The sequence below is a fragment of the Parus major genome, chromosome 8 (assembly GCF_001522545.3).
Source record: "Parus major isolate Abel chromosome 8, Parus_major1.1, whole genome shotgun sequence".
Taxonomy (NCBI): domain Eukaryota; kingdom Metazoa; phylum Chordata; class Aves; order Passeriformes; family Paridae; genus Parus; species Parus major.
Window position 1 is genome coordinate 14,988,431 of NC_031777.1, and position 20,973 is coordinate 15,009,403.

Genomic DNA, 20,973 nt, shown 5'->3' on the forward strand with positions numbered 1-20,973 from the left:
CTCTTTGGAACAAATAGACAAGAATAGGAGCAGGACTCAAGAGGACTCCCAGGACACTTGGAAATAACTGGCACTTCTCACATAACACAGTAACACTTAAAGTAGCAAAAAGAATCATTAAAGACAAATGCCTTACAGCAATGCACCTGATCCTGCGGTAGGGTTTTTTGGGGCAGGTGGTGAGAAAAAACAGGAATGGGAAGTACAAGGGAGGTTTTATCAATGAGCTGCCTGCTGCTACAACATGACCTGTACCATTCCTTATATCAATCATTAACCTTTCCTCATAAGATCCAGATTCTCTTTTAAAATGCCAGGTGTTAGGCTACATCCCTATCTTGTCATATCAAGAAGTCAAACTAATTATGCATTTTTTTCTTACAATTAGTTTGTTTATACCATATAAAATACAAGGATCAAATCAATATCTTAGGCAAAACATTTTTAGCACTAGAATTTTTGAAACAAAAGTTTAATTAGGTCTTAGATTAAAATCTGACTCTTCTGAAAACTATGGAAGAACTTTATGCAAGAAACTAAATAACATGTAACAAAACCACTCTCTTCCCTGCAATACCCCCACAGGAAGATGTCTTTCCATAAAAGGGATAAACAATACTCTGGGGAGACTCAGGAATGCATATAGTGGTTAGTTTTTAACATAATACAATAAACCATTGTATAGGGATAACATTCTAGCAGTCAGTGGAGATGAAAGTAGAAAGGATTGAGTCATGGAGAGGCAGAATTAAGCAAACAACAGGCATATTTAAAACCCCTTGGTTATCTAGGTTATGTGGATTCTAAATATCCAACTTACTGGACCCTCAGCTCAGCAGTACCAGAATTTTTCTGTTACCAGGGTAACAAAACTCTATATGCTGGCCTTTGTAAGCATATGATCAAAGGGACTATCCAATTTCCACCCACTGTGTGCAGGCTGCCAATTTAAATATTTACCACCCCTTGAACTGGCCAGCCAGGAACGCAGCAGCAGAGAGGGGTATGAACCATGTATGTACCGCCACTGACCTGGGACATATTCTGTTTTCTGGACAAGCTACAAGAGAACACTGAAGCAAACATGCTTCATACATTAGTAGAATAGTTTACTATGTGCTCTAAAAAAACAAACATCAGAAACACCCAACCCTACCAAAAAAAAACCATTTGCAATTGTGCTGCAGTAAGAGCATTGCTTTAGTAACGTTTCAAGAGAACCATCCTTGCTATAAGCCTACCACATGAGCTGCATTGTTTCATTATAGACTAGGAATTCATAAAGCCATTAAGTATTAATTTTCTTTAAAATACTGTTATATTAATTGATTTGGTTAGCCATTATCTCTACACAGCTAAGCTGTCTTTTAAATGTGGTATAAAACTGAGCAGAAAAGAGAAAACTGGGTTGTTGGGGTTTTTTCTTTTACCTCTGTTGCCTTGTGTGGTCTGCCTTCATGAAGCAGCAAAGTTCAGGTGTACCATGCTAAATGCAAACATTATTTATATCACCTCATTCAGAATGCACCTCTTCGTCACCAACAACTATATGAGGCAAGTTCTAAAGATTTTTTCTTTCTTTGCATTTTGCTCACTAGTAGAATGTAATGGCCAGAAAGGTGCTAGGAAGATAAATATGTATTTGATATGTAAATAAACATTTACATTTATTACCTTTTTCAGCTAGGATGAACATAAACATGTCAGTTTCCTCACCTAGTCTGGTTTAGTAGTTAGAATAAACTAGTCTTCCCTATGCTAAATACCCAGGCATCTAGATTTGCTCCCAGCATTCTGTTCTCAGAATTCTATGTATCAGCTTCTATTCACCTCTCCAAGTCCATGCAGCTTCTTGCTGCTGTTTTTGGTTTCTGCCCAGTTGGTTACTAACCTTGCCATAGATGGAGTCCAGAACTTAACATTAACCCAGCTGTGGCCTCACAACCACTGAACATTTGTTGAAGCAATGTAATTTCTGTGCAGAATTTTTTCTAATTGCCGCTCTCTTGGTACAAGATTCATGTTCAGTTTATAAATATCTGAAATCATGTATTTAAAGGAATCTTAGTACTTGGCTCTTACCTATGGTTTTTAGAGATTCTTAGAAACACAGCAGAGAGAAGCAGAAAATCCAGCGACAACCACGGCTCAAGCCCTAGCGTTTTCTTGCTCTTTTCCTTCATTTTTTATTAAACATTTTACTGCTGGATTTCTTCTTCTGTAGAGTGCAGCAAAAAGTACTTCCTTAGCAGATGCTAGTTCAAACACACTTTTTGCTTTATCCTTCCCCTTGAAAAAAAAATTCTCCACATTTTAAAGTTGTCTGGAAGAAGGAATACCAGTGTGTTCTTCCAGCTTGTTATGGAATACACAGAACTTAGAACTGTTCCTTACAAATTTCATTTACCCTTAATGTTTTGGTAAAAATACCATTAGTAATGATTTTTCCTCTTTGGCTATTGAATGCAGAGGTTAATTGTTGTTGGGCTGATGGAAGGAGCTGCTGAAGGCAGTTAGCAGGGAAGCTGAAGAGCTGAAGTTGCTTAGAAAGCTCACAATAGATAGCTGACATATTTTTGCTTGCTGTCAGCTGATGTTCTCATAAGACCATAGACAGCATGAATGTAGGAGGAAACAATACATCTGCAGACACTGGCAGACAGCACTGCTTGCCAAATTTGGCCACAGTTCCTTTAGATAAATAATTTCTCAGTGACGTGCTGTGTTGAAATTATATAAACAGCAAAAATTACAAGACCTGGGCCCCAGGGTCTTGAGGGTTTCAAGATTTTCTGCAATCAATATTCTGACATCTGCAAATATTTTTCCTTAACAGCTGATGCCAGAAACAGAAAATAACGGCAATGTTGCTCTATGTGTTCAAGGTTTTGAAAATACTGAAATCTTGTCCCTTCAGCCCCAGTCCTCGTCAGGATCTTTGCAATATCATAACCATCAGCTCATACATAGAGAAGGCTTTTACAAGAGTTATCAAAGCAGCAATCTTTCCTCAGAATGGCCTGGAACCTCTTACAGCAACTCCATCAGCATGTCAAGAAGTGTACATGGAAAAACACTACTATGCTTCATTCTCCAGAATTATAAAGGCGTTTAGAGAAGCTTCTGTTGAACATGATGTAGCTTACTTTGCACATTGAAGACACAGGGTTTTCCTCCTTAGGAGCACACAATAGCTGTCTAACTCTGTGGTAAGAGTTCTTTGATGATTAACATAGTTTCACTAAAACAGCCATACACACTAGAGTGATCCAAAAAGTGTCTTCTGTCACTGAGGAATTTATGCAGAAAACCAATGTGCAAGATTGCCTGAACAGAAACATCCCACAGGAAAACCTTACCTGAATTTTATAGAAATATCTCTAGACAAGCTTCTGAAGTTATAAAAGCAAATCATTTATTGAACAAGTATTTTTTAAGAAATCAGTATCCTTAAGAGTAATCAAACCTATGCGTGGCACCCGAGACATCCTGAAGGCAGCAGCTGTGGGATGTTGACAGTTACCCATGGCACTGAGGAAACGTGGGCTATGCAAAATGAGAAACTGCATTTATTACTACTGCCTACATAGGAAAGGCCAGATAGAAACAAAAATGTACTTTTCAAAGTTATGTTTTTCTTTTGATGATATAATCTCCAGCACCTGGTCTTTCCTCTAGCAACACTCCTGAAGTAATACTGTTCTCTGAAAATAGTCTGAACAAAATGAATACACTTTATTCCATTTTCAGTCCCCCATGTACTAAACAAGAACAAAGCAGAAATATGAAAGTACAGAAAAAAAGTCTCTCAAACACTTTCTTATTTCAATCTTACCTTAAGGCAAAGTTGTAAATTTTAAGGGAATATCTCAAGAATTAAGCATAGAGCTTATGAAACTCTTTTTTTCTTTGTTGTTTTTGATCAAAGTTAACTTTCTTAGAAAACAGGTATGCACAGCAATAACCTCTCAGAAGTGTCTTAGGATAAGACCATGTTAGTGATGTTTATGTAACTTCTGCATCTGCAAGTATTTCTTAAACTGACATTTGCAGTCTAACTGTACAAGACAAAGTTTCAGTAGTTCAGAGCACAGTGTGATGTTCTTTCAATGAGTGTAAATGTTGAGGGCAACAAGGTAAAACTGCCTCAGTATTTCATTTCCACACAAAACATATGAAAGAAATAACAGAGTAAGTTATCTTCTCAGAGCCTTATGTACTTAAAAAAAGGATGCAGCAAAGCCTCTTTTGCAGTTATTCTTGTTGCAGGGTTTAAGTCTAGTAGCTTATCAAGTAGGTCATATGCTTCATCAGGAACCTGATCCCATCCTTTCATGTCAGTTGCCTTCATTTCCAAAGCACCATCACCTTCCTGAGAACTCTGTAAGTGTTGAATTTGTTTTCCAAGGGTCTCAGGAGCACAGGGTTTGTCTGCTGCAACTGGCAAATCTGTGCTATTTTCAGACCTGCTGGGCCCTTCCCCTTGAGATCTCTTACAGCTGCTATTTGTTCCTCTCAGCTTTTCACAGAGGGTTCGTAGGTTTTGAGATGGGACAACTTGGGTACACACAACTGATTTTCCTAGGGAAAAAAGTTGTATAGGAAGCCACATTTTATTATACTTTCTATGCAACTCTCAAAGGAGAACCAGCACGAAAGAAAAAACATCCCAAATTATCAAAGAACCAAATCCACCCCTCATGCCTCCACACCAGCCCTGCTGTTACAGCAGCAGCCCCTGAAAATGAGAAGTTCTGCTCAGAACTAAGAGCTCTGGGCTATGTGAAGTTATGTAGTGACACGTTGTCAGCCACTCTGTACACCAACTTTTTGCATTTCACTGCCATTCAAACAGAACTGAAGACAATTAAATACCCTGATTCTTACACCTCTGGAAAACAAAAATTGATGCTGGCAGTTACAAGTCCAGGTAGCAAATGCTGCAGCATTTAGCCTACAAGCAATTAGGGGAATGGTTATTTGGGTATTTTGTGTTTTGTAAACAGGCCAGTTGTCAGGTATTGGGCTTTTGGGTTTTCAGCTTGTTTGTTTGTTTTACTAGGCCTTTTGAGGGAAGGGCGGGGGAAAAAGCAAGGCTTACATCATCTAAATATTAAGTCATATTGACTTAAGCCTCCAGGCCAAATTTTGTAGGAATAGAAACACTGTCTCAAGAATTCTAACCAAATGCCAGTAGGAAACATTTAGTTGGCATACTTCACCTCAAGTAGCCTGGATTTAGTGAAAGGCAGTAAATAGACAGGTTGGGAAAACTATGACACAAAGTACCCCATATACATTGTAAAAGACAGAAAAACACAAAACTGTCTTAAAATCTGTCAATATAGACACGCAAAAAGTGTGATTTATTTCCAAAATTACTCTCAAAACTAAAAATATATTTATATACACAAAAAAAAATCATTTATTGTAAAACACAGCATTGAGTAACATTCTCCCCCTTCCCCCATAATTAAGGTTTGCATACCAAAAGTTCTAGCAGCCTCAATGGTTTCTCTGGATCCACGAACTGTCATGATTTGTGCCAAAGCAGTTAAATCATCACTTGCTTTGAAAAATGGATACCGTCCACTGAGTAGAGAAAGGAATATGATTCCTGCAGACCACATGTCTATTGCTGCAAAGGAAAACAAATTTATTAACAACTAAACTCGTGATTTCATCACAAACAAAATCTCAACTTTCTTTAAAAAGAAATTATGATCTGAAAAGTTTCCATCAGCCAAAATTATGTTCTGAAGTACTTCTTAACTCTGGTCACATAGATAATACTTCAGACACGAGTGCAAATTACTGTAACTAGATTGAAGAATAATTTCCTACTTCGATAATACTCCCTACTTCGAGGGAGTGCTTTTCTTATAAGTAATTCTTGCTAAACTTAAAATGGACCAAAACAATGTTTGAAGTTGTTTTACCTGGGAAGATGAGAGGGGGCAAACGAAATGGCAGGTTTGATACATATTTAACTTTACTTCACATGAAGAAAACCTTATATAAGGGTCATAGATAAAAGACAACTCACAAATATTAATGGAAATATTTTTGGGGGATTGAGGCTGGCATAGGTAGGCAGTACTAAGAAATTTATCTTATTATGAGCTTTGTTCCTCTCTAATATGAACTCACTTGACAAGATAGGCACTTTAAAAACTGTAATAGTTCAGTTATTCATCACTTTCATCGTGCTATGAAGAGTACAGAGAGTACTCTGAGGATAGAGGCCAAAGCCTGATGGAAACTTCAGTACTGGAAGTTACAGGAATACCTGTCTGCCATAATTTTTTTGGCTCACTAAGGTGCACATTTTGAGAAATGGCAAGGAAAGTGAAGGAGAGAGTTCGAAGGACCTCAAACTCTGAAGAGAAAAATTAACAGTTGGAAAATAGAGGCATATTCATCTTAGTCCTATTCAAAAAAGTAAGTTGCAAAATAGGCTGTAATTAATTTGGACATTTTAATTAGAAACATTTTTAGCACAGGATTTTGATTCTAAAAAAAAGTATCAAGTTGACTTTAGTTGCAAAAACAGATCTTATATGTATTTTATTAAAAAACAAAAATCCAAGTTAATAATTTGCCACAATTTACAGTGGAAAGGTTTTCTGCCTTCAGCACAGTTCTTGTAAAAAAGTTTTAGCATCATCTTTGAAACAGTGATGTAATAATGCTATCTGTTTGAGGGGCTGTGCATCCCCCTGAGGATTTGGCTGGGTAAGGTGGAGTAATCAAGGTCAAGACCTTTGAAAATATTTAATTATATAACTCCTGCTGAAATTAAAAGGCATTATATATCTGGTGGGCAGTAAATCCTGGCCCCACAATTGTGATAGAGCTGTGATCACCAGCAGAGTGCAAGATCTTGTGGAATGACATCAAAATCAATTCCTCCCTAAGGCTTTGTCCAGTGTTATCCAGCAAGTGAGGAAAGGGGAAGAGAGGGAAAAACCAAGGGAAAGTGTAACTGGACCTGTGTAGTGTGCTCAACTTGTGCTCAACTTGGGAGCTTAGGTTGTACTCCAGCACTGTGAACCTGGGTCAGATGTGCTACAGTAGCTCTGGGTAGAGTCAGTTGGATTCAGCCAGTATCTGGCAGGAATACAAGGTGACTCCAGCAGCCTCAAATGAAAGTGAACACTAACACTAGTTCAAATAAAACATATTACAAATATTAGTATTAGTCTACCCAGTTCTAATTAAGGCCTTTGTTGACATACAGCAGCAGCTCAGCACCACTGACTCAGTCCAGGGATGTCAGTGCCATACCCAAGGGTGGGTCCAGATTTACCCCCACTTTGTAATCCTGCTCCTCATTACCCCAGAGAACAGAAAACCATCTGAAAGTGTGTTTAACACCAGCATGTGACCAAGATTGCCTAGGTATGTCTTCTTTCTGCTTCAGTCCTGTCTGGAGAGATAAAGAGATTGTCTAACTCTTCCTAGATTTCTGGATGACTGCTAGCCCATAAAGCTGGCTGTTACAGCACAGACACAAGAACTTTAAACAAGCTGCCATACCTTTGATATCCCACAGGACAGATGTTGTTTCAAGCAGCAGTAAGATATCCAGGCATAAGCTGATCAAATATATTGTTAATTCTATTTTCAGTGTGTATACACACTTTAACTACTAAAAATTAACAACTTTCTCTAAAGATATTCAGAAAAAAATGGCTAAAAGCGTGTATTCTAAATCCAGTTTTTGAGGACATTTTTATTTTTGGGTAAGTCAGAACTCCTGGTCATAGACCAAATGTTTAATGGTTAACTGTTTCTTTTGGTTCTCCGTCCTACAGATAGGCACAACCTCTCCCACCTTGCCTGCACCAGCTAATGCATTAACCATCCCTCTGTCCTGCCCTGATATTTACCCAAACCACTGAATCTTATTAACTAAGTTTTAACACAGGGAAATTAAAATTTTATTTTAAAATAATTATGACATTTACACACCAGCTATTTAAAGCAATAGCAAAAAGAAAAAAAATTGATAAAGTCATTAAATAACGCTTTCTAGAACACATTTGCAATTACACTATTAACTATGCCTGATATTGCAGCACATGTTACAACCTGCCTAGAAAAGGCTAAACATAATGTCCTCTCTCCCCAGAATTTATTCAAGATTTTTCTTGGATAAGTAAGCCCAGAAACTTTATAAAAAATTCTTTTTTCTTTTAAAATATATTGTATTTAAACTTTTAATTAAAATCAGGAAATACTTGAAAAGCATTAAAAGGGATGGAAAATTAATTTCACAAGTTAAAAAATCCTCCCATAAAAAAGACAACAAAATATGCATAGGAATGAAAAGGTGAAAAAAGCCATTTGTTTGAGTCTGTTGGGCAGTACCTGTGGTTTGAGTGGGGCATTTTGTTAATACTTCTGGTGCTCTGAATCCAGGTGTTCCTGCCCTTGGAGCCACTTGCTGACGCCTTGTAATAAGAGACAAATATATTTAGAACATAAAAGCTTATAATTAAGTTCTAAATTTAATAATATTTACTATTGTTTTTTAGGATATACTTGTGTAAGATGTGTAAACAGCCTAACCCTGCTTTATTCAAGTCTTACAGAAGTTTGAAGCATCTTATCTGGCATAAAATTGTAAGATAGACACGCAATAGCCTTATTATCTATTATATTGTATTTTAATTATATTATCTAGCATAAGAAATTACCAGATAAATACATATTGTATACTTATTTCACAATGACCTTTTCTTAGTTTCATCTAAGAGAAGTGTCACTTTTGTTAAGAGCTTGTTTTCATGGGGAACTTTGAAGTTGAGGCAAATTAACCCAAGGCAATTAACCAAGGCAAAAAGCATATTCTTGAATAAGGATGCTATGGCTTTGTGTTTGTCCAGTGCAAACTAAGGCTTGCTCTGAGTGCTGCCAAGAATTTACTTTTTGTGAGATTAACTAAAAGGTGTGAAGTTATTATTTTTAAAATCATGTGTGGATAAAAGGCAAGAGTAGATCATAATCAAAACTACCTGTAGAGGGATGGCATGAGGAACTGGAACAGGTTACCCAGAGAAGCTGTGGATGCCCATCCCTGGCAGTGCTCAAGGCCAGGTAGGATACAGCTCAGAGAAACCTGGTCTGGTGGGAGTTGCCCCAGCCTATGGTAGGGGATTTGGAACAAGATGACCTTTAAGGTTCTTTCCAACCCAAACCATTAGTTTTTTTAGATGAGCAAAACCAAAACTATCATGCTTCCTTTTTATTCTACATTTCAAGATTTCCAGAATTCCAACTGTTGGTATAATTTAGGCCTATTAGGTAACTATTAAATTAGAGAATTTAGAACACTTTTCTAAGTGTTGTAATTAACTCAAGTGATTTTCTACAACACTTATAGGTGAATAAATAAATACAAAACCAAGAAAATAATTACCAGTGAATCTTTCTACCTGCAGATAGCAGTGAACTAATCCATGAATTCTATGAATTATTCTTGCTTAAAAAGGACATACTCGGTGTTTTAAGAGCTGCAGAGATCAAATGCTATCTTCTCACTTACTAAATCAGCAGTCTAGTAAGTCTAAGTTTCTGACTTGGCTGGACAGCAGAGCAGACAATTTTGCAGCATTATCAAAGCAAATTACCTTGAAAGGCAAACACTGCAAACTCTATCCGTTGCATAACAGTCACAGAGCAGGTTTAAAGGGCAACCACTGGCAGCTTTCCTGGCTGCCCCATTGCTCACAGTTTTGGTAGAAATAATCTTCTTCTTTGTTACTAACTTCTTGGATGAAACATCTATAATCTTTGATTGTTTTATGAGCTGCAATGGAGATATTTTAGAGAAGGTGACATATTTAAGAAGTTTCCCCTTACATATAGATAGGACAATTCCTAAAACACTGACTTAACAGGTGCTCATGAACAAGAAGAATTTTAGAATAGACAGCAAACCTCTTTAACAATATCAAAAGTACTATAAAACAGACACTGGAACTTCCTAGAGAGCCTGATTCCCTCCCCTTCAGAAGGCATTTTCAGTGTTTACCAAAAAAACAATATATATTAGATATTCTAAAGCTACAAGACAAGTATTTTTCAAGTTAGTATAGTGTTTCAAGAATTTTTTGGCTCAATGTTAGAATAAGAAAAAAAAAATATGAGCAACACACAGACACTAAATACCATAAACCAAACCCTCTAATTCATGGGGGGTTTCCCCCTTGTCATATTAAATACTAATTACAAAAAAACAGTTACAGGTTTATCCACAGCTTCAACTGCAAAATAATTTTTTAAAAAATTTCACAAGGTAAGTAGGGAGTGGTTGAGCACTGGAACAGGCTCCCCAGGGCAGTGGTCACAGCACCAGCCTGACAGAGCTCAAGAAGCATTAGGGCAATGCTCTCAGGCACATGGAGTGACTTTGGGGCATCCTGTGCAGAAACAGGAGCTGGACTTAATTCTCATCAAGGGTCCCTTCCAACTCAGTTTATTTTGTAATTCTATGATTAGCTGCACAGATAGATGCATAGGAAAAAAGATTAACTTAGCATCCAAACAAGATCAGCTAGGGAGACAGCTACAGAACTCATTGTTTAAGGGCTTCAAGAGGTACTGAAACAGAAATGAAAAATTCTTTGAGCCTTTCAAGAAAGACACATTTAATAGTCTGCTCAGAAATCTTGGGTTCCATAGCATTCTGGAGCAGTGCTCATTCTTACAGACCAGTTCTATAATTTTTAAAAAATGCAGCAGATTGATCCTGCTGATGAGTCAATACTTCTTACTTTTGTGCTTGAGTTCTCCTGGTATGTGGAGCTACAGACATTGAAATTCCTCTCTCCGAAGACAGAGCGCTGGACAGAATGGTGCACAGAGTCCTCCTACAATACCAACAACAAGGACAATAAGGATCCTGTTTAACAGGCATCTGGGGACTGACAGTTCAAAAAGAAAAGTGTAGAGTGTCATAAAACAAGAACAGTGGTATGTAAGTCATTTTCAGGCATCAGTTTACTGTGGATGAAGAAACATTGTCTAGACAGAACAGCAAACATGTTTACAAAACCAATCACACCTCTGAAGTGCCCCAAGACAATCTCAGTGTAGTCTGTGCTGCATTTGTTATGCAACTAGTAACTAAACATAGGTGAATGATTATTGGCTTGGGGAAGAGTTTCACCATCCATGTCTCTGAAAAAGGATTTAAGGCTGTCTAAATAGTAACTTATGCTAGGGTTTTATACAGCCTTCAGCACTCTATTACATCTAACAGATAATGATGAAGCCAATAGTTATGTAGAAGTAGCTCCTCAGATATGAACACTGTGATGCTGTGCAGGCTCAGCTTCTGCACAAGTACTGCATCTCCCCCTGTTGGATGAAGGAACACATTAAACATATACAATAGCATTAATGAAAGAGACTGAGAACCTTTCCTCCTCTTCCTTGTTTCATCTGTACTTTTGAAAGTGAGCTGGACCTTCTGTCAGCTGCTTTTGAGGCTGACTGTTGAGCTATCTGTTTAGGTGCTGCGACACAGACAGAAACCCCATTTCTCAAGGCTACAGCAGGATTCGTTTGCAAGCAACTTCCCTGCTGGTCTTCAGAGTGGGCAGATTTAAGAAGCTCAATTTTTGTATCAGGGGTTCCTTGTGCCAAGCCAAAATCTACCAAGGCATACCTGAAAAGACACAAATTCAGAATCAGGAGTCACAAAGTATCTATTAATCATTCAATTTACTATTCCTTACTTATCTTTCTTTCACATTTCATTCAATATTGCTTATCTGTACTGTTGCCAGCATCACAGTCCTATTCCTTCTCCTCCTACTGTGTAGATAGCACCCATCTCACCTATCCCCTCAATGTTTTTACCTATACCAGTGTTCATTGTTTCTTGTCCCAAAATCTTCTCAAGTACATCCTTCCTCCAAAGATGCTAAAAAGGTATTTCCAGCAACTCCTTTTTGAAGTTCTAGTCCTACAGCCCTGAATCTTCAGCCAGCAGTCTTGTACAAGTGACTTGACTCCTGCCAGGGCTCCCACAGGCAGAAGACAAAGGTGGCAGTGAAGACAGACCAGACCAACAGGGCTTAAAGTTTTGCCAGACTTCTGGCATATACTACTGGAATTTACTTTAGTCTTCAAACAGGTAAAACTACATTAGTTCACACTTCAGATCTGTCTCTAAAAGAATTATGTTTACCTACAACCAGTACAGAGATAATCCATCTGTCCCCGAGTCTCAAACTTAACTCCATGCCTCTAAATTAAAAGTAGAGATTAAGGCTCAAACAAATGCTGGAAGAGCAAAATGGCAGCACATATTAATTTTGAGAGATTTTTAAAAAATAAAAAACCAGTATTTCTCAAACTTTCGTGCTTGCAGTTTGGAGAAATGCAATCAAATCTCCCCTACTAATTTTCACTGCAAAGAATCACAGAAACATTTAGGCTGGAAAAGACCTTTAAAATCAAGTCCAACTGTTAACCCTGCTCTGCCAAGTCCCACAAAACCATGTCCCTAAGCGCTGGATCTACAGGTCTTTTAAATTCCTCTAGGGATGGTGACTCAACCACTTCCCTGGGCAGCTCATTCCAACGCTTGATAAACCTTTTTCTAATATTGAACCTAAACCTTCCCTGGTGCAACTTGAGGCCATTTCCTGTCATCACTTTTTACTTGGGGATGTGCATCCTGCTCCAAGCTATCAGTGCTTTGTCTTGGACACACTCCAACACCTCAGTGTCTCAACTGTACAAGCAGAATGCTCACAAATACAGCTGTAGAACTGCTAGCACTGAAGCATCCTGTCCATTTCAACTCTTCACACAGAAGCAGTAACTCATTTTCTACAATCTTTAAATTTTGTAACTTGCAGGCAAAAGAGCCAACCCTACTATTTATTTATAAACATTAATTCAATGTAAGGTGAAAAGAGCCCAAAGTCATCTATCTTATCTCTATCAGTTTTACTCTATCTAATATTAAAAATGTACAAAGATCATTCTATGCATCACAAGTTACAATTTAACTTTCTTTTTAAAAAACACCCATATTTTATTCTTCTCATTTTTATTTGAAAATGTAGTACTTAGTAGTAAAAATCTTCATTTTATCAGGTATTTGTCATTCTATGAAGATATTCCATTAAGTAAAAAAAAAAAATTCCTCCCTTCTTAAGTCCCTTAACAGTGAAAGAAAAAATTTACAAATAAAACCCCATGTTTTTAACTTTATTATTTAAGCACATGTTATGCAGCTGGAAGGAAAGAAACCTAAAAGCCTAATTGACTCTGTTCTGCCAAGGCACACATCCCAGATGAGATCACAGTATGGCCAGACTCACTTTTTTAGCTGCCTGTTGTAGAGGAAGTTGCTGGGCTTGACGTCACGGTGAACAATACCGAAGTGATGAATGCGCCTCAGTGCTTTAAACAGATTGAACATGTATTCCCTCACTTCTTCGAAGGAAAGGGAGTTCAAAATGTCCTGAAAGATTATTTGTAATTTGTAGAATTGTGGAATAATTATAGAATAGTTATGCATCTGCTTTTAATTAAATGCTTTACTACATATCAAAAGTCAGAGACTCACCAAGAAGGATTCATGCTCCAGATATGGCATAACAATAACAACATGATCATTTTTCCTGAAGCAGTATTTAAGTCCCATGACATTATCTTGCCCCCTAGAAGAAAAGTAATGTTATTGAACAACAACCAGAAGGTGGATGCTTATTTTCCTTTATGTCTTAAAAACTTCAGTCAGGCTTTCTTTTATAATTCTAATTTATATTTTGACAGCAGTCTTATCAGTAACTAATCAATAGTTGTGCTCTTGCTGCTCAATGCTCCGTTCTGCAGTTTGGAATGAGAACTCAGCAGATTATCTGTGGGGCTGTGGTTTGTAGTTACCACTGCAATTAGTATAGGCCCTGACTTTCATGATCTTACTATACTTGAAGAAGTTGCTATTCAGCACACTCTGCCAACAAGTATTCATTCCTAAAACCACATTTTCTAATGAAGTGATTTTTTTTTCCAAGCATTTCAGAACAGGAACTTTGTTACCACAGAAATATATAATGGAATTTCTCAGATGGTAAATAGAGTACCACCCCCCCAACTGAGATTAGCCACAAAGGGCATCCATTACAGGTGAGATGCCCCTTTTGCTATTTGCCCTCAGTAAAAAGAATATACATGAGTGTGGTTAAAAATCAATAGAAGTGCCAAAACGTAAGAAGTACAGAACGGTGAGACAACATTCAGCAGTTTAGTCATAGCAATCATAATTCTTTTGTTTATGTACCCTGCCACTGTGAGGCACTGAAGTTCAGCAGCTATTCGCAGAGGGTGGCTGGTTGGAATCAAGTGTTTCAGAGCCATTTGTTCCTCATGTCCTGTTTGTAGCAGTGCTGTGGCCAAGTAAACAGAACTAAAGGTACCTGTAAACAAAGGAGAAAGACATTGTCTTCAACATTTTTAATTAGGTCAATGCAGATTTTTACAGAAGTGATCTAACTGTTCACAATCCTGCAGTACACTTGATACTACATCAAAAGCAGGTTCTGGAAGAGAAAAACTCAGTTCTTTTTTTCTACTACTGAATATACTGATCTTGTATACAAGTTTTTTATGTCAGTAAAAATGCAAATATAACACTGTCTAACTTGCCTGGGACACAGAGCTCTTTGAATGTAAATTTCCTATCTTTGATTTGCTTTCTTGTTTAGGTAGCTTACTTTCATCTGACATCTAACTCTTCTCCCTACAATGTAAGAGGACTATATAATGCTAATCTGGAAAGCACTGCTGGTGCTATTCAAAGCACTTCTGAAATTGCTACATTTTCCTTAATTCTGTACCTTATCTATAAAGTAAGGCTTCCAACACGATGCGTAACTGCACTGTTAATTTGCCCAGAGCATTTTACCACATCCAATGTGGTGCACTTGCTTGAGAAAGGGAGTATTGGGACTGTATGATAAACTTACCCAGCCATTTAATTTTAAGGATATCCTAATCAACCTCTTAGGAGGTTAATTTATCCTAATGATCTGAGATATCTGAACATACAAGTTGAACTGTCCTTCCATACGAATAAAGAATGGAAATTGCTTTTAAGTAATGTGTTTGCCTCATGCTGGTTCAACACTCTGAGTGCCAACATTCATCAAAATGCCAGCAAAATCTAAATACTTCATGCAACCATTAAAAAAAAAATCCTCAAACAACTTAAGAGACCCATACCTTCAACAGAACTGAAGGTAACAAGGTAACAAGGATTACTGAATTACTTCGGACATTATGTTTGGTGGTGAGAACTGCTAAAATGAAAGTGATTCCAGAGAGGAATCCTAAGTTGAAGCTTGTTTTCTCACGATGTTGTTGAGCTGCAAATGGTATTTTTTTAAAAAACATTGTTTGCTCCTAAGAGCAAAATCGGAGGTTTTTTTAAAAAAATCAGAAATTTTGCTTAATTACACTTTTTTATGATAGGTATAAGTCTATTTTGTTTATTTTTGAAATTTTACATTCATGTGGGGAATGGAGCTGGGGAGTTTTTAAGTAGTTTGCCCAAAACTCTTAGGCATCTAACCTGCTGCACAGAAATTCCATCACAAAACAGATGCTAAACAATCCAGCTTCCCATCACCATCTTTTGTTTTAGAAGTGTGGTGTGTCACAGAGCATTTCAGAGATTAAATGGGTAAAGTTTCAAAAAGTGTTGAAATCCTACATTCAGAAGTACCTGAATCTATTTATAGGCATGCCTGACACTAATTTAAGGTATTTGCAATACTGTCTTGTTGAAGGCAAGGTGAACACAAGTATTCTAAAATTTGATACAGTATGTCTTCCAAAATGAAAAAGTTCTTCATTTTTTACATAAAGCAGCTACAACTTTTCAGTTTCCTCATCTATTTCTGCCCAAGAGATTTTAGTGGAAACAAAGCTAACTTAAAGAACACCAATTAAGTATGTCAAAACAGTTACATTTAAGTAGATTTCACATGTAAAGGAGAAAAATAATGGATTTTTAAGACTATTTACTTTAGTCTATCTCAAAAAGTTTTTAATTGCCAAAACTGGAATGTTGTTTTTTTAAAAGGCTTTAATATACCAGATTTTCAAGAAAATATCTTGAAAATGTTCCTAATTCATACACTCAGCAACATATTAGAATTATGTGTGCTCAGCAGCATATTAGAATTCCCACAGAGACCATGTAGTAAGTCAAAAAAGGCACTTGGCTTAAATTGTGTATATTGGGATCTTAGATTTATACTTTTCAAGCTAGAAATGCCAAAAGAAATTTTAACTCAAAGCAAGATAAAATGAAACATTTACCTTCTCCAATTTTTTCCTTTATTTTGAACACATTTACAAGCTGTGGCACTGCTTCATAAAGCTTCTCAATATCTTTTTTTACTGCTGCTGTGGAAAGAATGGAGAAAATAAGTTAGAAATTTTTGATTCAATATCTGATTTCAATATCAATATATTGGAGATCACAAATTACACTCCATGGGACTGTGGATTCACATACACAGAGGAAAAACCAGCACAAAGGTATCTTATCCCGCTGACATTACTATGTGGACACTTGATATTGTTGTTCTTTATCACACTCCTTTACAAGCTGCAGCATTTAGACAATTATATTTTGCTTATCTGACACATAACAGATTCTGAGAGGGCAGAAGCCTTCTGGATCATAGGACACCTACAGCTCATCACTGTTTACATTAGATCTGTGACAGCAATTTGACAAAAGACAAAACTATAACAGTTGTTTCTGTAAGCACAGGTGCAAATCCATCAGATGCAAATCACAAATACAGAAAAATAATTGTTTTGTAGATATTTTTAAGATTGGTAATGCAATCTTTCCTAATATTACTTAAAATAGTGGGCATCAAAGCCCATGTTTGCTCTGCATTTAGTCTGCTGCACCTCATGGTGCCATCACTAGATGGCACGACAAGGATGCTGTACTGCATTATTTCAAAAAAATCATGTAGCTTTCCATTCAGTTTAAAAATCCTTGTTGTTCAAGTGTTTTCTATACCCCACATAAGAATTCACTTCTTTTGAAGCTATCAATTATGTAGAGGCTTTGACTAATTTCTGTGGAGCAAGGGTAAAGAATATTCCAGTATACAGAGCTAAACACAAACTGGTATTTGAAAAGTCAATCAAATGAAAAAAATGTGTATACATTTTCCATCCCAAAAATAAATAATAAATTAAATTTAGCATAAACAGGAAAATTGTAATGTATTGTACATGTAAACATAGACTATGTTCACCAGGACAGCAAATCATAAGCAGTAAGAACTTAAAAAAAAAAAAAAAAAAAAAAAAATCACAGATATGCTAGAATCAAATTATGGATTAGCATGTGTCCCTAGCCTTCTATGTAGCTTACTTTAAACAACAACAAAATTCACTGAAGAACACTTTCTTCCTGCTAAAAACCCAATAAATCAGCTAGTAATTCAAGTTATAGTTACCTTTCAATTTTAATTTTTTTATTTCAAATTTTTTTAAAAAACAACATAGTAAAAATGCTTCTGAGAACTGAAAACTGCTGCCTCTTTTACTATCCATTTATATTCCTTTTTTTTCCTTTAAATTGTTCTCTCTGCTTCTTCAAATTGTTTATTTTGGGAAATATTTCAGGAATGAGAATGTCCTAAGGTATACACTAGCAATCACAGAAAACAAACTCAACAACTGCTATAGAATCTGCCAGATATTCCATTTTGTCCAACACTGAATTCAGATTCCTCCCTGGAGAAAGTTGAAGCTTTCAGACCATTTCAAGCAGGGTGGCAGAGGCTGCAGTGCCTACCCAAGGCACTGACAGCATTTAGGAACTCAATACAGCTGCTTGTGTGAAAGAGAGAAGTGCTGTAAAAAGTCAGTGACTGTCCTTGTTGAAAGACAGCAGTATAAACATCACCTGGTCAGTTCTGGGGGCCTGAATCCTCAGCTGGGTATAGAGAACATACAGCCATTGTGCCATCAGGATAATAACACTAATAATATTAGCCAGTATTTTCTGTAAGCATATTTTAAAGTGATTTCTTCTCATATTTGCAAAGCAATACAAACTCAGCATCAATCTGGGCATGGATGAGCAGGAGCCTGAGAGACGACTATATATTTTTTAAAAATCAGAAGCCATTATATCTATAAACTGGCTGACCATCAGGGATTCATGAGCAAGCACTGTACAGAAAGTGAAGACTCAGGTACACAAAGAGACTCAGAAACAACCAGTAAAATATCTATCAGAGCACACAATCTTAGTTCAGCTTGTACAAAGAGAAGCAAGAAGAGTGTTTTTATGGACATAAACACATCTAGAGATATTGAAGCATAAGGCTGGCGATTATATAGATTAAAAGGCAAAATACTGGGTTTGTGTATTTGTCTGGTCAGTTTTATTCTCAAGGGCTGACTTTTTTTTCATTCTGGCATTCTCTTACATGTTCTGTAATATATAAATAGTAGGTTTAGGAAATTGTGACAAAATACTGTTGCTGAAGTTTTGTAATGCACAAACAGCAGGAATAAACTTAAAATCAAAAGCCACCTCAAATGTTTTAATTTCATTAATTCTTTATGAATCAGGATCACATACAGACAGGCTTATAATCAATACTGAAATTTCCCCTAAGTGGTGTAGCAGCATGTCAGCAACAAAATACAATGTTCACAGTCCCTATTTCAGCACATACCTGAAAGCTTGTTCTTTTCAAGATTCCCATGGAAGTCTTCAGCCTGCTGAGGGTGCTGTTCATCGCAGGGAGACTTCAACACCGTCTCCATCACAAAACAAATCTCATGTAAAAAAAATCCAAGACTTCAAGGGCCACTTCTGGACACCTGGGGGAGCAAGCATATCTGGTAAGACACTTCCTAGCCCTGCACTCAGCTCCTGAGATGAGATTTAGGGAGACTGAGGAGTCCCTCTGTGCTACCTAAAATAGTGTCATCCACCAGCCCAGTGAAACAGTAAACCAGTAAAGCAATGAGGACAGAGGGAGGAAGGGAAGGAAGACTGCAAGATAAGCTTAAGTACAACTGATTTTCATCTCTCTTGTTTCCTCATTCACATTAAAGCATTGTCTTTTCCCTGAAGTTTGCTTTGAAAGACAAGGAACTGATGTACACAGAAATAGCTGCACTGCACACTGCAAAAGATATAAAAAGCCAGAAAATAGGAAAGAAATTATAAGAGAAAAAAATACTATCTCCATACAAGAGATCCATCCCTCCTAGATACATTCAACATAATGTGTAATTATTCATTGCCCTCCCAGCACAAGAAAAATAGAATATGCTTATTCTGAAATGCTTCTTCACAAATCTTGGAAACACTACATAACCATGTGAACTACTAAAGTCCACTCATATTGTGCACTTAAAGAAAACCTGATAATCCCTTTTCAGGAGCACAAGGGTGGCAGCCATTCCCAGGGCAGAACAGCCAGTGATAAATGAGCCTGGAAGCAGCAGCTCTTACAGTTACTCAAAACTGGTTCCATCCAGAAACTTTCCTTCATTGTTACTTTGCCAAACCTTCGAAGTATTGGATGAACTTTTCCACGCGGGCGAAGCAAATTCTGAGAAACTCCTGATTAAAGAATGCATCTGTTTCAGCTATGGAGCTAGAAAGGCATTTTGCCCCCACAGAATTCGAGCTACCTTTAGTCTGTCATCCTTGTGTAACAACAGGGACAAGAGACAGAAATGTCCCTTTTGAGCCCCGTTTTTTGCGGAAGCTTTGATGGAGACGGACTTGGAAACTACTGGAACGCGGTTAGAGATGGTTCTGGTCTCTTACAGGTAGCCACTCCCTCTGCTAGTGTGGAGTAGGCAGATTAGTGTACCGCCATGGCCTCAGCAGCAGCACCGGGACTGCAAGCTAGCACACGCTGACACAGAATATCCGTGTGCTACAGGACGGCCGAGAGCCGCCACACGTCCACAGCCCCGGGCATGTCACCAGTGCCACACAAAGCGGGAACACGCGGATCTCGTCACTGCCTTTACGGGACAGCCCCAGACAGCGAGGCCCCGGACCAAGCGCACGCCGCGAGCTTCCCCACCGGCCCCGGGGCTCAGGGGCGGCCGCAGCGGGGTGCAGACGGGCCCTTGGGGCGGGGTGCAGACGGGCCCTTCGGCTCCCGCCTAGAGCCGTCGCTCAGCCCCACTCCGGCCGGGCAGGGGAGCCGGCCCCGCGGGGATGGGGGGTACCGAGGGGCGGAGGGTGCGCGGAGCGGGGCCCCCCAGACGAGTGGGGGGTGAGGGTGAGGGAGGGAGCGGGGCCGCGGCCGCGCGGACGGGCACTCACGCGGACACCGGCGCGCGCCGGGGTTTTGCTGCTGCCGCCTTTCGCCGCCCGCGCGCCGCCGCCAATCCCGGCCCTCGGCGGAAGCGGCGGCCCCGGCCAATGGCGGCGCCGGGCGGGGAAAGGCGCGCTGCCATTGGCCGGCCGGAGGGGCGGGGCCCGGCCGGAGCGGCGCGCGCGGGGCGGGGCGGGGCTCGGCGCGCGGAGGGGCCTGTGACCCGCCCCGGACGGGAATTGCCCGCGGTTTCCAGGCCTAAAGCGATATTTGTCCCTTAGATTTCCTTTTCTACGTGCGATTATTGCGAAATAATCCAGCCCCAAGTCCCCAGTAAACTCTCGTTCTCTTTAGCTCCGCTATAAATTCAGTCAAAGGGCCCAGAGGCCCAGGAATGGCTCCACCTACACCATTATAACGGGGGAACAGCTTGACTTGAGGCTTTGCCTTAATGCCTGGTTACACAGCAGAAAGGATCGCACAGAATACGAAATTAAATGCGCATCTTGGCTCTGCTCTGGGCTGGAACTGCTGGCCAGCAATGAGTAGCACTAGGAAATTTAGTGGAACTCTTGGAACTATTCACCAATGTTTTGTTGGTGCTTGGAGT

General features: G+C 38.6%; 1 protein-coding gene across 6 annotated transcripts; it reads right to left on the reverse strand.

Annotated features, from left to right (window-relative positions):
• Positions 1-3,390: 3,390 nt before the first annotated feature.
• On the reverse strand, positions 3,391-20,457 carry CDC7 (cell division cycle 7). 6 transcript variants are annotated; one of them, XM_033516477.1, is made up of 13 exons: positions 19,723-20,291; positions 19,541-19,651; positions 18,753-18,900; positions 16,354-16,440; positions 14,312-14,447; positions 13,595-13,688; positions 13,347-13,489; positions 11,428-11,677; positions 10,782-10,877; positions 9,636-9,814; positions 8,374-8,456; positions 5,489-5,638; positions 3,391-4,581 (listed from the first exon to the last, which is right to left on the reverse strand). In XM_033516477.1, exons 3-13 carry the CDS (start codon positions 18,841-18,843, stop codon positions 4,205-4,207), a joined length of 1,686 nt encoding a protein of 561 aa, XP_033372368.1. In that variant the 5' UTR covers positions 18,844-18,900; positions 19,541-19,651; positions 19,723-20,291; the 3' UTR covers positions 3,391-4,204. The 6 variants fall into 6 exon arrangements, with proteins under 6 accessions (XP_033372368.1, XP_015492312.1, XP_015492309.1 ...); XM_015636826.1 differs by lacking the exons at positions 19,541-19,651; positions 19,723-20,291 and adding an exon at positions 20,372-20,457 and having other exon boundaries at positions 16,354-16,437; XM_015636823.1 differs by lacking the exons at positions 19,541-19,651; positions 19,723-20,291 and adding an exon at positions 20,372-20,457.
• Between the last annotated feature and the right edge of the window lie 516 nt (positions 20,458-20,973).